Source organism: Lipotes vexillifer, unplaced genomic scaffold (genome assembly GCF_000442215.2).
Source record: "Lipotes vexillifer unplaced genomic scaffold, Lipotes_vexillifer_v1.1 scaffold429, whole genome shotgun sequence".
NCBI classification, from domain to species: Eukaryota; Metazoa; Chordata; class Mammalia; order Artiodactyla; family Lipotidae; genus Lipotes; species Lipotes vexillifer.
In genome coordinates, this window is record NW_006784171.1 from 409538 (window position 1) to 423820 (window position 14283).

Sequence of the window (14283 nt, forward strand, 5' to 3'; positions counted from 1 at the left end):
TAGAGCATAAAACAGAAGAAAAAATGAGTATTTACATGTTGTAAAATAAGATGATTAGAAATAAGACCTTGAATAACATGTGAATACATGAAGTTCTTTCATTTAAAGACATTCAGATTTTTAAAATCTAGTACTAGGATATATTAAAAATAGCTGCCATTTATTGAGTGCTTAACATGTGCCAGGAAGTAAAGTTAAATAAAGTGAGTAAAGAGAGAAGTGTGGAAATTTAAATGACATGAGAAGCCACATGGTCAGTAAGCCATAGAACAGAACTCAAACCCAGAGCCAGCTGTACCTGAAGGCTATTCTCTCCATGACACTGCTTTATATCTTTTATAAGAAACTCCCTTCTACACCAATACAGTGTAAAATTAAAGAATTAACAACGATGAAATGTAAACATTGAATAGACAAAATCACAAGTAACAGTATTAATGTCAAAGTTAACTTCAAGGCAATGGCACTAAAAGGACAAAGATAGATTCATTTTGATAACAGATATATTCCATACTAGAGGTCCAAAAGTTAATTAACTTGATGCAATAAATTACATAATCAAATTTCTTAAAACTGTTGATTATACAGAGACAGAAATATTGTTATGAGAAACCATTAATCCATGACAGGTCGTTAGTCAAAAAACAAGGAATTTTCTACCTAATAAGTTGTAATACCAGTACCTTCTTAGGTAAGAAGGTAATATGTCACAAAAAATGGCCATAAATTCAGTTGATCAAATTGCTACTCAGCTACAATGAGACTACAAATTACGAAAAGCAAAATTTACTTAGGATAGTAACAGAACTAAAAAATAACTTATTCCTTTCCTCCCAAAGTAAGCTCAAATAGTGGATATTTAGAAACAACTATTTTGTCAAAAAAAGTTTAAATATTAAAAAGAATGAGAATATTACACATTATACATAGGAGGCATGAAGACAGCTAAGATCAAATGTAAACCTACAGGCTTAACGCTTTTATTATTAAATGAGAAAAACAAATTAACCATTCAACTCAAATGACAGGAGGGAAAAAATACATCTCAAGAAACAAGTACAACCAAATGGATTGCAAAAAAAGAAAACCCTTGTATTGAATATATAATTTGTAAAGACGGTCTTTGGGCAAAAAATACAATAGGAGTAATGGCTCAAAGGATGCATTCAGAAATAGAGATTTCTTAGGTTTTCATAATATTATAAATACATTTAGCATGTCCAAATAAAGTGGACTAAATTCTAGAAAGAAAATTGCAAGTGAACAAAATTGATTTAAATAAGGAAGAAAACTTATACAGACCATTGCCTGAAGAAGTGTTCAAAAAGTTAACTCTATCCTATAGGTTTTTCATAAATGAATTTCAAATATAATTTGTTGCAGAGTATAGATAAAAATGGAGATCACTCAGGGCATCTTACGAAACTAATAAACCTATTTCCCAAAATGGCACAGGCAAAGAAAACTTATAGTACCACCATTCTTCAGCTGTGTTCAGGAAGTTCTTAGCACAGTTGAATAGAAATAAGAAAGTTTAATCTTGAAAGGAACACTTTATTTTAATGTTCCCTTATCTACAATGGTTTTGCCCCAGATATGTTCATGGCTTGATTCTTTTCCTTCCAGTTCTATACTTTCATGTCACACCTTCAGGGACTTCCCTGATCAGCCTATCTAAAATAGAAACACCCACCTTGGAGAGAAGGGCTTTTTGACAGACAAGTACTGGCACATGTGAGAAAACATTTTATAGTTAATTTTTTTTAAGTTTACATAAAAATTTTAAAGCACCTTGAAGAAAATGGAAGGGCAAATGACAAACTGGGGAAAATTGCATATATGGTAGACAAAGGTGTTATAGTCTTATTATTAAAAGCAACCTTTAAAAATCAAGAAAAAAGACTCATAGAAAAATGAGTGGATAACATGAATAAGCAATTTTCAAGAGAATAATAATAGGTACTGTTTGAGGGCTTATTATGTCCCACATACATTGTTAAGGTTGTCACTTGAATTATTTCATTTACTGCTGTTCTCCTCATTTTACAGATGAGGAATTTCAACCTCAAAAATGTTAGATATGTGAGGCAATTATACTCCAATAAAGATGTTTAAAAAAAAAAGATAACTTTGCCAAGTTCAGGACAGTGTATGTGTTCATTTGCACAGTGACACAAAAGAGTAGAAAGGAAAATGTTTTTTTCCTGAATTACATAATTGAGATAATTTACTTCTCCATTATCCTTTTCTATATATTTTTCCAGATCTGCCTCAGTGAACAATGTGTCACCTAAAAATTAAGTGACAGAATTTACGAGAACTTCTACTCTGATTTGTTCCCGAAGAGTCTACCCCTGGATACATTGAAATAATCTATATATCTTTCTTAATACATAGCATAGAGAAATAAACACACTGTAATTTGAGCTTTTGTCCCTTTACATGAACGAATTTTTAATTTAATTTAATTTAATTTTTAATTTTAAGCTACACTTTTTTTTTTAATATTTATGTATTTATTTAGGCTGTGCCATGTTTTAGTTGCAGTACACAGGGTCTTTGTTGCGGCATGTGAACTCGTAGTTGCAGCATGCATGTGGGATCTAGTTCCCTGACCAGGGATTGCACCCCGGCCCCCTGTATTGGGAGCACAGATTCTTACCCACTGGACCACCAGGGAAGTCTCTAATTTTTTATTTTAAAGTATTTTGCTGTTTTCACAGTAAAGCATCATTAGTTTTTTTCCTAGATAATTAGAAATTTCAGACAACATATAATGTTAGAGCTCTAAAATCACTTATAAACAGAATTAAATATGAATTTTTAGTTTTTCTCTTTGGCAAAATGTTATTAAATGACTTAGAAAAGACCTTTATAGACACTATGGTAAATAGAAATTACATTTCATATACAAAAAATTGGGAATTGCTAAGGCATATTAAATTAAGTTGCTTCTGTCTACCTTATGCATAAAGTATGAACTTAATATTAGTGCTCCATTTAATGGGAAGTATTTAATAATCCATCTTTCAGTTTATAAATAACAAGTTGACTTAATGTTCTGTTAAAGCTTTTGAACATACTTTTTCTTGAGTATTTAAAAGGTAAAAGAACCTCATAACTAACTTATTATGTTAAGAAGTAGGATTTCACCCGTTAGCGACTTGAAATTTTTGTGTATCGTCTTCTGAATTAGGCAGCATCCCTGACATATGGATCTGAACATAATTTTTGTAACTCATTCACATACAAAATAAATATAATTTTATGCATATAGAAAACATAACTTTAACATGAAATTAGAAATACTATCAAACCAGAAAAACAGACATTTTTAGTTACCTTTGAGTTCCCAATAAATCATAAAGAATTAAGAAACGTAAGGACCTTGTCATCACTCAGTTACACATGTAGAATTCATATTTAAATATATGAATATTCTCATAAGTGTTCACGGGTGTGTGTTTGTTCACTCATTCCTAGAATGCTTGATAGTTTTTAAAAATACTGTTATTGGGCTTCCCTGATGGCGCAGTGGTTGAGAGTCCGCCTGCCGATGCAGGCGACTCGGGTTCGTGCCCCAGTCCGGCAGGATCCCATATGCCGCGGAGCGGCTGGGCCCGTGAGCCGTGGCCGCTGAGCCTGCACTGTCCGGAGCCTGTGCTCCGCAATGGGAGAGGCCACAACAGTGAGAGGCCCGTGTACCGCAAAAAAAAAAAATATATATATATACTGTTATTGACCCTTAAAGTATAGAATTTCTCATATCTTGTGTACCCTGACTCAAATAATTTCTTCCACAGTTTTATATGTAAACCCACTGTATATATTTATTAAACAATTGGGTGTTTGTATGTCCATTCCCATGAATATTGATAATCTTTGTGTAACTAGAGTCTCAAAGGGTCAGATAGTAAATATTTCAGGCTCTGTGATCCAGGAGGCAAAATTGAGGGTGTTGTGTACATATTTATATAACCATTTAGAATGTAATCATTTAAAACTGTATAAACCATTCTTGGCACATGGACCACATAGTTTGCTGACCCCTGGACTAAAGTATAGTCAATGTATTTAATTTTTGGTGTCTAATAAATCATACAAACAGGCAATACATAGTCTCGAACTTGACCAATGTAATACGTTTTTAAACAAAGTAATGGAAGTTAAGCTTTCTGAAAATTAAGTATCCAAGAGTGTTTTTGAAAGCTGTGTTTAAGGTAATGATCACGTCTGTTGGAAGCAGTGATTTTCTTTTTTTTTCTTTCACATCTTTATTGGAATATAAATGCTTTACAGTGTTGTTACAATGTTCGTTTCTGCTGTACAACAAAGTGAATCAGCTCTATGTATACATGTATCCCCATATACCCTCCCTCTTGAGCCTCCCTCCCACCCTCCCTATCCCATCCCTCTAGATAGTCACAGAGCATCAAGTTTATCTCCTTGTGCTACGTAGCAGCTTCCTACTAGCCATCCATTTCACATTTGGTAGTGTATATATGTCAGCTACTCTCTCACTTCGTCCCAGCTTCCCCTTCCCCCCCGTGCCCTCAAATACGTTCTCTATGTCTGCATCTTTATTCCTGCCCTGCCACTAGATTCATCAGTACTGGGAAGCAGGGATTTTCTAATAATGCTATATTTTGTGCAATCTTCCCCTTCTCACAAATTTCTGTGGAGTTAGATTGAATACTGAGTATCAAACAGGATGTAAACACTGACTGAGAGAGTGATTTAATTCAGAGTGCTTTTATATAGAAAACTCTTTTCTGACACAGAAATTTATTAAAGTCAAGCAGCTGAAGAAAATTAATATTTAACAAGCACCAGTCTTGTGCTGGGATCTAAACTTTGCTTTTTTATTTTATTTGTTTACACCGAATGTTAAAAGTAGTTCCCACATGTCACTATAACAACACTCAGTGTTGCTGATTCTTCTTTCCTAAAACACTGCTTTGATATGATATCAGTACTTTTAATTGAATGTCTTTGGTTTCTTTGCAGATCTTCTTCAGCAGTACCGCACTGCTGTGTGCAGGTTGGGCAGTGTGAACAAGGACCTTAATGGGCAGTTGGAATACCTTCACACTCCGGATATGAAGAAGAAAAAACAGGAACTTGATGAACAAGAGAAGAATCTCAAACTGATAGAGCAAAAACTAGGTATTGTACTTTTTTTAACATCTTTCTCTGCATGAAGGTAGTGTTCATGATCGGAGAGAGTTCAGCTACAAGAAGAAAGTATGCGAATGATCCAGAATTTAAATTACAGACACTCTTGACCTCCAAGTGAACTGACAAATGTTTGTAAGCTGTTCAGTCAACAAGAGTAGTAAGAAGCATTCTCAGTATTATTTATTAATTACTCTTCTATAAAGTAATAAGACATTCACTTTTATTGCTTATAATAATTCCAGTCTTTTAAAGGTTTATTTTCTAAATTTTCTGTCTTTACAGGTATGACTCCCACACGTAAGTGTAATGACTCACTGCGTCATCCAATGACAGACTGTCCAGTTCCTCCTAAGAGAATGAGAAGAGAAGTTACAAGACAAAATAGGTGAGTCTACTATGACCCAAAAGTTACGATTGCTTAGTTTGTCAAGGTTTTGGCTCTTCATACTTTAAATATAGCATGAGGGTATTTTACCCACCTTGAACCAGAATTAATTTTGTTTCTTTTTAACTGAACTGAGTGATGATGGATAATGCAGATAAGATGTAATCATTATTTTCTCCTAGGATGCTCCAGTTTTCTAAATGATTTTTGCAAATTATTTGGAAACTTTCTAATACACTGCATTCTGCTTCATAGGATCAGCAACTTAAGTATAGAATATAGAATATGCAGAATCATTTGTACATTACTCATATAGAAGTTGCTTATGATATGTGGTTTGGAAAATCAGATACCATTTATATAGCTCACCAAGAAGCCAACAAAGCCATCTCCATCCTAACTCAGTGAAGAAAGTTGTCTGTTTCAGTACAGATGCTAGTAAGGCCATCCCACAGAAAGATACCATAGTACTGGGATTTATTATACATTATTTCAAAAGGTTCAAATATAGACTCTGCCTGAATAAGTTTCTCGTATTGACCTTTGAGGAGTTCCTTTGAGACCGTGGTATTTAGAATTGGTATTCTATGCCCTATCCATCTACATATTCTATATTTATTCAGTAACCATTTGATTATTTTGTGCTGTATGTTGCTGGGTAGTGACATGGTTCTTGCCCCCGTGGGAGGTCTGCAGTCCTGTGCAGAAGAAGGACAATTCAAAAAAGTAAACCTTTTTGTATATGTAAAAATATAGAATAATGTTAAGTTTTACAAAAGAACAAAGGATAGGGGACTTCCCTGGTGGCGCGGTGGTTAAGAATCTGCCTGCCAGTGCAGGGGACACGGGTTCAAGCCCTGGTCCGGGAAGATCCCACATGCAGCGGAGCAACTAGGCCCGTGCGCCACAGCTACTGAGCCTGCATGCCACAACTACTGAAGCCCACATGCCTAGAGCCCGTGCTCCGCAACAAGAGAAGCAGCCTCAATGAGAAGCCCGCACATCACAACAAAGAGTAGCACCTGCTCATCGCAATTAGAGAAAGCCCGCGCACAGCAACAAAGACCCCAACACAGCCAAAAATAAATTAAAAAAAAAAAGAACAAAGGATGAAGTGATGTAGAATAATGGGAAAACGATGTTGGTTGTTGGGAAAGATGCATTTTAACAGAGAACTGAAGGATGAGAAGCCAGCCATGTAGGGATTGGTTTCAGTCAGAGGGAGAATAGGTATGAAAGCTCTGAGAAAATAACAAGCCTGGCATATTTGAGGAACTGAGAAGATGCTTGTGAGTCTAAAATATAGTGGGTAAGAGGGAGAAAGTCCCAAGACGTGGTTGGAGAGGTAGACTGAAGCCATAATATGCCCCTCCCCCAAATAATATCTTGCAAAAAAATTGTGAGATAATGACACCAACTCATTGATATATTCATATAGAAAAGACATGTTCATTCTTTCTTATGTGAACTTTCAGGGTAACCAAATAATTGGAGAAAGTTTTTTATAGAAGGTCTTCTTTATAAAGTTCTTTATATAAGAATAAAGTATAAGAAGCATGATAAAATTAAAACATCACATTTTGGCCACTCCTAATAAAATAATAGATTTAGGAAATAATAATCAATGGATACCCAAATTATTAGGTAAAAAGTTGAGGGGGAAACTTAATAATAATGGCCCCCCTGCTGTAGGAGGGGCCCCAATAAAGCCTTGCCTGGAAAAAAATAATAGTAATGATAATAATGGAAAGATCAGATGGACATTCCTGAACCCACTGATTAAAAAGCAGGATATTTGCTATTATGTGATTCAGTAGAGAAATAACCTGAATCTAATGAAGCTTCCAGTCAGCCTTTCTCAGCTGGGGTTCTGTGCAGGAAATAAGTACTGCAGAAAACTGGGTGACTTTTCCCCAGGATAGTTCATCTAACATTCTAGATGCCCAGGAAGGAGGTTAATTCATTGCATACAATAGATACCTTAAGGTATCAAAGCTTAAATCTCTCACGAATTTGAGAAGGGCCTTCAATTTAACTCCAAGTGTACAGGAAATAAGGGAAATTTAGGAACAAGTTAAATGATGCCACCAGGAAGCAATTAGCCAAATCTAGAATGTCAAGAATATAACATTGTACAGGACAAATGACTGGTTTTGTTAATAAATTAATGACATAAAAGAAGCATAGGGAGAAGGATGAACTGTTTGTTATAGAATAAAAGTAACTGAAAGGTATAACAATCAAATGCAAATTGTAGACCTTGTTTGGATATGGATTTGAATCTTTAAAATGCAATTTTGAAAAAATTTGGAGAAATTTTTAAATCACCTGGATATTAGATATATTAAGGAATTGTGAATTTTGTGTATAACAGCATCATAGATATACAGTTAGAAATGTGTACTGAGGTATTTACCAGTTGAATAACATGATGTCTGGGATATACTCTAAAACACTACAGGATGAAAAAGCGACAACATATCAAAATAAGAGTGGGCAAAATGTTATATTATTTCTTCTGCTTTTCTGTAGCTTTGCCATAATTTTTCAAGAACTGTTTTATGGAAGATGGGAAACATTTTTTCCAGTTTTTTAAAAGGCCAAGTGAGGAAATTCCTGTCAAGCAGTTTTAAAGTACATATTCTTGAGGCTACCCTGCAGCCTTAGCACTGAATTAGCCTAGGACCTTACAGTTCTACAGAACTATAAATGATGTCATTAATTTGGATCTTATTAAGATTTTGTAGCAATTCAGAGGTGGTATGGGCTAAAGTTTCTTTTTTAGTTTTAGTTTATATTTAAGTTGTTAGTAATAGTATCATTTTCATTAAAGTAATACATGTATATAAATGAATTGGTGTATAGATTTAGTGTTGTACCGTAAAATGTGAACCACACATGTAATTTAAAATTTTCTAGGAGCCATTTTAAAAGAAACAGCGAGATTAATTTTAATAGTATATTTTATTGAACACAGTGTACAAAATACTATCATTGCAACATACTGCAAATAGTAAATTATTAATGAGATATTTTAAATTCTTTTTTTTCATACAAAGTCTTCAAAATTCAGAAGACAGCAAATCTCTATTAGGACTAGCTACATTGCAAGTGCTCTGGAGCCACACGAGGCTAGTGGCTACCAGATTGGACAGCACAGGTATTGAAAGAGCTTATGATGATGAAATCTTGCTCCTGTGTATCCTTACCCCGTCCCGTTTCCCAGAGGCAACCTTTGTTTTAACTGTTTTGGTTATTCTGTTGTTGCCTCCATTTTTGTATACATTATGTTGGTCTTGTTTTATCAGCTTTCAGACAGCACAGCCCACCCAACACTTTGGTGTGGAGGTCTGTCTTGCCTGGCCCACCTCATGACTTTTGGACTAAATTGTCCTGAATTATTTTAGAACTTCCCCTTTCTCGTGATTATTTAGTTATATTCTCTCCTGTAACCATCAACCCAGTCCTCCATGCTTTTTTCAAAGGTAGAAGGTGATAAACAACATATATTATTATGGCTATGTAAATATTTAGTGTAGGCGAAGTGTGTGCTAGGATTACATTTCCCTCTCTGTAAGGTTCTAACGTCATGACACTTACTTAGGCCACCAGTCAGTGTTCCAAGCATGAAAGTCAAATAAATCTTCTTTATTGTATCAGTTCTTAAAAATCGTGTTAAATTTTAATCTGGTTCTTATTTAGACTATTTCTTGGATGTTGTTAACTTCTGTGGAGTTTCTAATTTTCTTTTTTCCTTCAGTATGTAACTTGATCACGTATTCTTCCACCTGCTTTAGTAACTAGTAACCATGTAGGCCTTCTGGGTCCTCCTTGGCTGCTGTCTTGGGTTGAATCCATTGTTTCTTGGATTCCTTGTCTTTCTTTTTTTGTTTGTTTTGTTTTTTGTGTGTTTTTTTGCAGTATGCGGGCCTCTCACTGTTACGGCCTCTCCCGTTGCGGAGCACAGGCTCCGGACGCGCAGGCTCAGCGGCCATGGCTCACGGGCCCAGCTGCTCCGCGGCATGTGGGATCTTCCCGGACCGGGGCACGAACCCATGTCCCCTGCATCGGCAGGTGGACTCTCAACCACTGCGCCACCAGGGAAGCCCTCCTTGTTTTTCTTTCTCTCATAACTTCCTTATGAAAAGTGTGTAGAAAGAAACTGGAGCCCTTGCATGTCTGAAACGGTCTTCCTTCTGCCTTCACATTTGATTGAGGTTTTCTGGGAATTACAGTATAGAAACAAGGCTGGAATATACTAAAGGAGAAGGTCCTGGGAGTAGTCGAGAGACAGTGGGACACAGTGCCTGGTGGAACCCTAGACTCAGTCAGAGAAGTCCAGCCCAAAACAGGAAGGATGAGAGCAGAATGGAAAAGGAGAGGAAACCTAGCCTAGAACATGCCAAATTTTCAACCCCAAACTTTGAGAGCTTTGTTCCCTTGTTCCAGGTATTAAAGCTCCCACCAAGAAGTTAGATAATGATGGTAGTTAGTTAGTTAAATGTTGGTATATTAGCTTCTGGTGTACTTGGTGGCACCCTAGAGGCTTGTCTATTGCCAGCATCTAGGGACTAGCAACCTACTAGTTGGCTCTCCAGCCACACCCTTAAAGCAAAGCCTGTTTGTCCACGCCCCTGCTCCCACTATCCCATAAAATTCCCACTCAGAGAGGAGCCTTAATGGGAAAACAGTTCTATTTTTATAACAGCAGAAGAAATCCAGGCCAGCGGCACAGTCCTCTTTCTTAAATGTAATCGTACAACCAAGAGACCTCACACATATAAGGGGAGTCAACAACATGTGAGGGGAGATCCAAGATAAATAGCGAAACCACCCCTGGAAGATGATTCAACCGAACTCTTTTAAAAACTACTAAAAAATAATTCCTGATTAGATGGCCGAAGGAGTTATATTCATGAAACTAAGGGGGTATTAGGAGAAAAAAACAGCCAGGACAAGATTACAGATTACAGATACTGTTGCTGAAATTTCAAACTTCAAAGAACTAAGGGTGGGGGAAGCCAGGCGAGGAGGGGGGAAAAAAAATCAAAGGACTAAAGTAAAGGAAACTTCATAGAAAAATAGGGAAAATATGTGAAGAGAAAGGAGAGGAGATGTAGAGAACCAACTGAGGCTATCAGGAATCCTAGAAAGAAGAAAATGGAGAAGAAAAATCATGTGGAAGAGAATTCCCAGGGATGAAAGGGTCCATTGAATGCCCAGCACAATGACTGACAAAAGATACACCAAGATAATTCATAGCAAAACTGTAGAATATCAAGAAAAGGAGGAGGAGTGTAAATGTTTTCATAGAGAGAGAGAGACCATATTGTCAGTACAGCTTTTGGCACACAGAAAACAAATGTCTAGCTTTGTGGTGGCAGGTGAGAAGATTTAGGTTGCAAATTTGGTGTATTCTAGCCTATGGCTTCCCTTATGCATCCTGCTTACCTTTGGGAAATTTAAAATCACTTTAAATTTCAGTTTAAAAATTAAGTCACTGTTTAATTAGTAATTTCCTCATCCCCAGCCTCTGCCCCCAGTCTCTGCCTGTTCTCCGTAAATCACACCATATCAAAAATGTTAGAGCACTTGAAATTAAAGTATCTTTAACAGTACTGAAATAGTGATATATTTCATCCATACAATTGGAAACAAATTCAGTAGTAGGAAATAATAACATAATGTGTGTGTGTTTATATGTTATTATTTATATTAGTATGTGGCTATTACCTATTTATATATTGTTAGCTTTTATAGGGATTATATACCATATTTCATCAACTGGAGGATGTCAGTAATTATTAGAAACACCATTTTTCATGAAACATTAAAACACTGCAAATTAACTCATGACATTATAAGGTAGATTTCAGAGATGTTAAATGTGGAAAAATGTGGATTTTAGACTCAACAAAATATACTTAGCAATATATACTATGCAATAGACTCATTTTCTTCAGTAGAGGCTTCAGTTTTTGTTTTTCTTTTTTGGGGGGGTTTTTTGGGGTTTTTTTTGCGGTACACAGGCCTCTCACGTTGCGGAGCACAGGCTCCGGACGCGCAGGCTCAGTGGCCACGGCTCACGGGCCTAGCCGCTCCGTGGCACGTGGGATCTTCCCGGACCGGGGCACGAACCTACGTCCCCTGCGTCGGCAGGCGGACTCTCAACCACTGCGCCACCAGGGAAGCCCTGATTTTCTGCTAATAAAGATTACAAAATAGCTCTTTATCAAAATTGTGTGTCTTCTATTTGGAGATGGCAGTTCAGGGAACTATTATTAAAAATAAAGTATAGGGCTTCCCTGGTGGCGCAGTGGTTGGGAGTCCGCCTGCCGACGCAGGGGACGTAGGTTCGTGCCCCGGTCCGGGAAGATCCCACGTGCCGCGGAGCGGCTAGGCCCGTGAGCCAGTGGCCACTGAGCCTGCGCGTCCGGAGCCTGTGCTCCGCAATGGGAGAGGCCAGAACAGTAAGAGGCCCACGTACCGAAATAAATAAATTAAATAAATAATAAATAAATAAATTAATTAATTGTATGTCTGAATAGGAAATATCTGCATAAATATATACTAAAATGTTCATTCTGTTCATCTCTACGTGAATGGAATTGTGGGTATTTTAAGTGTTTTTCCTTTTGCTTCTTTGTGACTTTTCTCTAATGAGCATTGTAATTCTTGTTAATTTTTTAAATGGTCATTTCATTTTAGGAAAGGGGAAAATAGGCAAAAATCTGCAGAATTTGGGTCTGGGATACACCATCCCAGAGAACTGTGCTACAAATTACTTACCCCTTCCTCTGTATATATTTACTGTTTTTATGTTAAGCTTTTGTTTGTTTGTTGCATACATGTGAAAGAAGTGGTTATTTACAAGGATTTGTCTGTTTATACCAAGAATTATTATAATTAGTAGAACATAGTTCCACTGGATATTTAACCACCCAGGTCTGATGAGGGAGTTACAGGAAAGGAAAACTTTGGTACATAAAATTTACTGTTTTTTTTTTTCCATTTTGATCAGGATTATAACCAAAACAGATGTGTGAGAGGTAACAGAAGAGGGGGCCATTGGTCTCACTAAGAATGCCCTGCCTTCTGCAGCCCTGTTTCAGAAGACCAAGAGGGTGACTTACAGACAAATACTTCTGGGGATGATAACAAGTATCTAGACATGTATTTCCATGTCTAGCCAGATGGCGCTGGAAACAACCATTCAGTTTTGTGAATCTCACCAAAAAATATGGGTTTACTGGAATTCTTCCAGTCATCATGCCCTTTGGTTGTCATTATCTTGCAGGTGTGTCAGAGATATGCAGCTATGGTAGTGACTGCAAAACTGACACATAGCATTTATTAATCCTGAAGAAAAGTGTATGTACTATTTTTCAGTATGTTTATCATGAATATGCTACAACTATTTCTTGAAAGCAAACCTTTTTATTACTTTTGTGTGAATTTATTTAACATAACTGTTATGTCTGTTGTGTTTAAGGAAAATTCTAGAGGTTAGGTATTTAATTGTAAATATGCAAGGAAACTTTTAAGAATTCAGAATAAACGTAGACAAGCACATGTATCTGGGAATTCAGATGTTAAGATATATGGAAAAACATTAAAGTGATGGGTGGACTTGTGACAGCAGTAGCATTTTAAATTTCTAAAGACATCCTGTATATATATGTGTATATATATATAATATGCAGCAGCAGCAATTTTATAAGTATTGTTTGACTTTATTAATACTAGATTATATAGTCTTAGCCTTAATTCTATGTTTACGTTATTTTGTAATTTTTTATTACTATTTTTAAGGGGTTAAAGAAGTTGTACACTCCCTCATTAAGGGAATAAGGGTCTACTAGAAAGTTGCTGCAAAAACATTTGAATTGTGTCTTAATTCATGCTAATGTATGTCAATATATGTCTTTGTGTCAGTCCAGGACTATTGGATTGTGAAGTTATTTTATAAGGAAATACTTTTGGTACAGTTTTGTGGCCCAGGAAATGTGTGTGTTTTTTAATCCTTTCTGACTATACAGTGAGGTTAATAAAGAAGATTGTTTCTTCCCTGTTGAATAGGTGTGTTTTCCTTTTTTAAAATTTAAAGCTCCATAAAAGTTACCTTGGTAAAATATGATATTTAACCTCTCTTTATAATTGGAAGTCATTTAACTGTTTTGTTGAAGAAACAAAATGGCAGTAATAAGAATTAATTAAAAGAAAGATTGGATTCCTTGTAAGTAAAACTACTACTTATTAACTGTTAAATATTAGTGCCAGAAAGGTAAGTTTCACCTTCTGAGTTTTTTAACTTCTGGAGGTTATGACTTGGTTACTTACAGTCATTATGAAATGGGTAGGATTCATATTTTTAGTATGTAACTTTCACATAATACTTTTTAGTAAAAAAATTTTAATTTCTATCATTTTTCTACTGTCATAATGTCTTTTCAGTTATATCTGCTAAACATTTTCATGGTATCATCTCTTCATGGTTATGTAATTATATTTATAAATTTACTTTTATACATGTTAATTTCATATTATTTCTCTTTTTTTTTTGAACACATAGTACCTCTTTTGACTTCAAAAAGAGGTTGCTTCATTTTAGCAGGTATATGTTTAGGGATAGGTTAGCAGCATTAAAATTCATGGTAGGACGCTTGGCCTTAAAATATTAATTATCTTAAATAATAAGGTAAAGTTTCTCCACATCTCAC

The 14283-nt window shown here is 35.8% G+C and overlaps 1 protein-coding gene across 1 annotated transcript in view; it reads left to right on the forward strand.

The window, feature by feature from the left end:
* The window catches only part of SMCHD1 (structural maintenance of chromosomes flexible hinge domain containing 1), a 128442-nt gene extending 114806 nt beyond the window's left edge, over positions 1 to 13636 (forward strand). The window contains exons 46-48 of the mRNA XM_007456555.1: positions 5008 to 5166; positions 5461 to 5563; positions 12585 to 13636. Of these exons, the coding sequence (XP_007456617.1) occupies positions 5008 to 5166; positions 5461 to 5563; positions 12585 to 12609 (287 nt within the window). The 3' untranslated portion in view covers positions 12610 to 13636. The remainder of the gene's footprint in view (positions 1 to 5007; positions 5167 to 5460; positions 5564 to 12584) is intronic.
* The last annotated feature ends 647 nt before the right edge of the window (positions 13637 to 14283 follow it).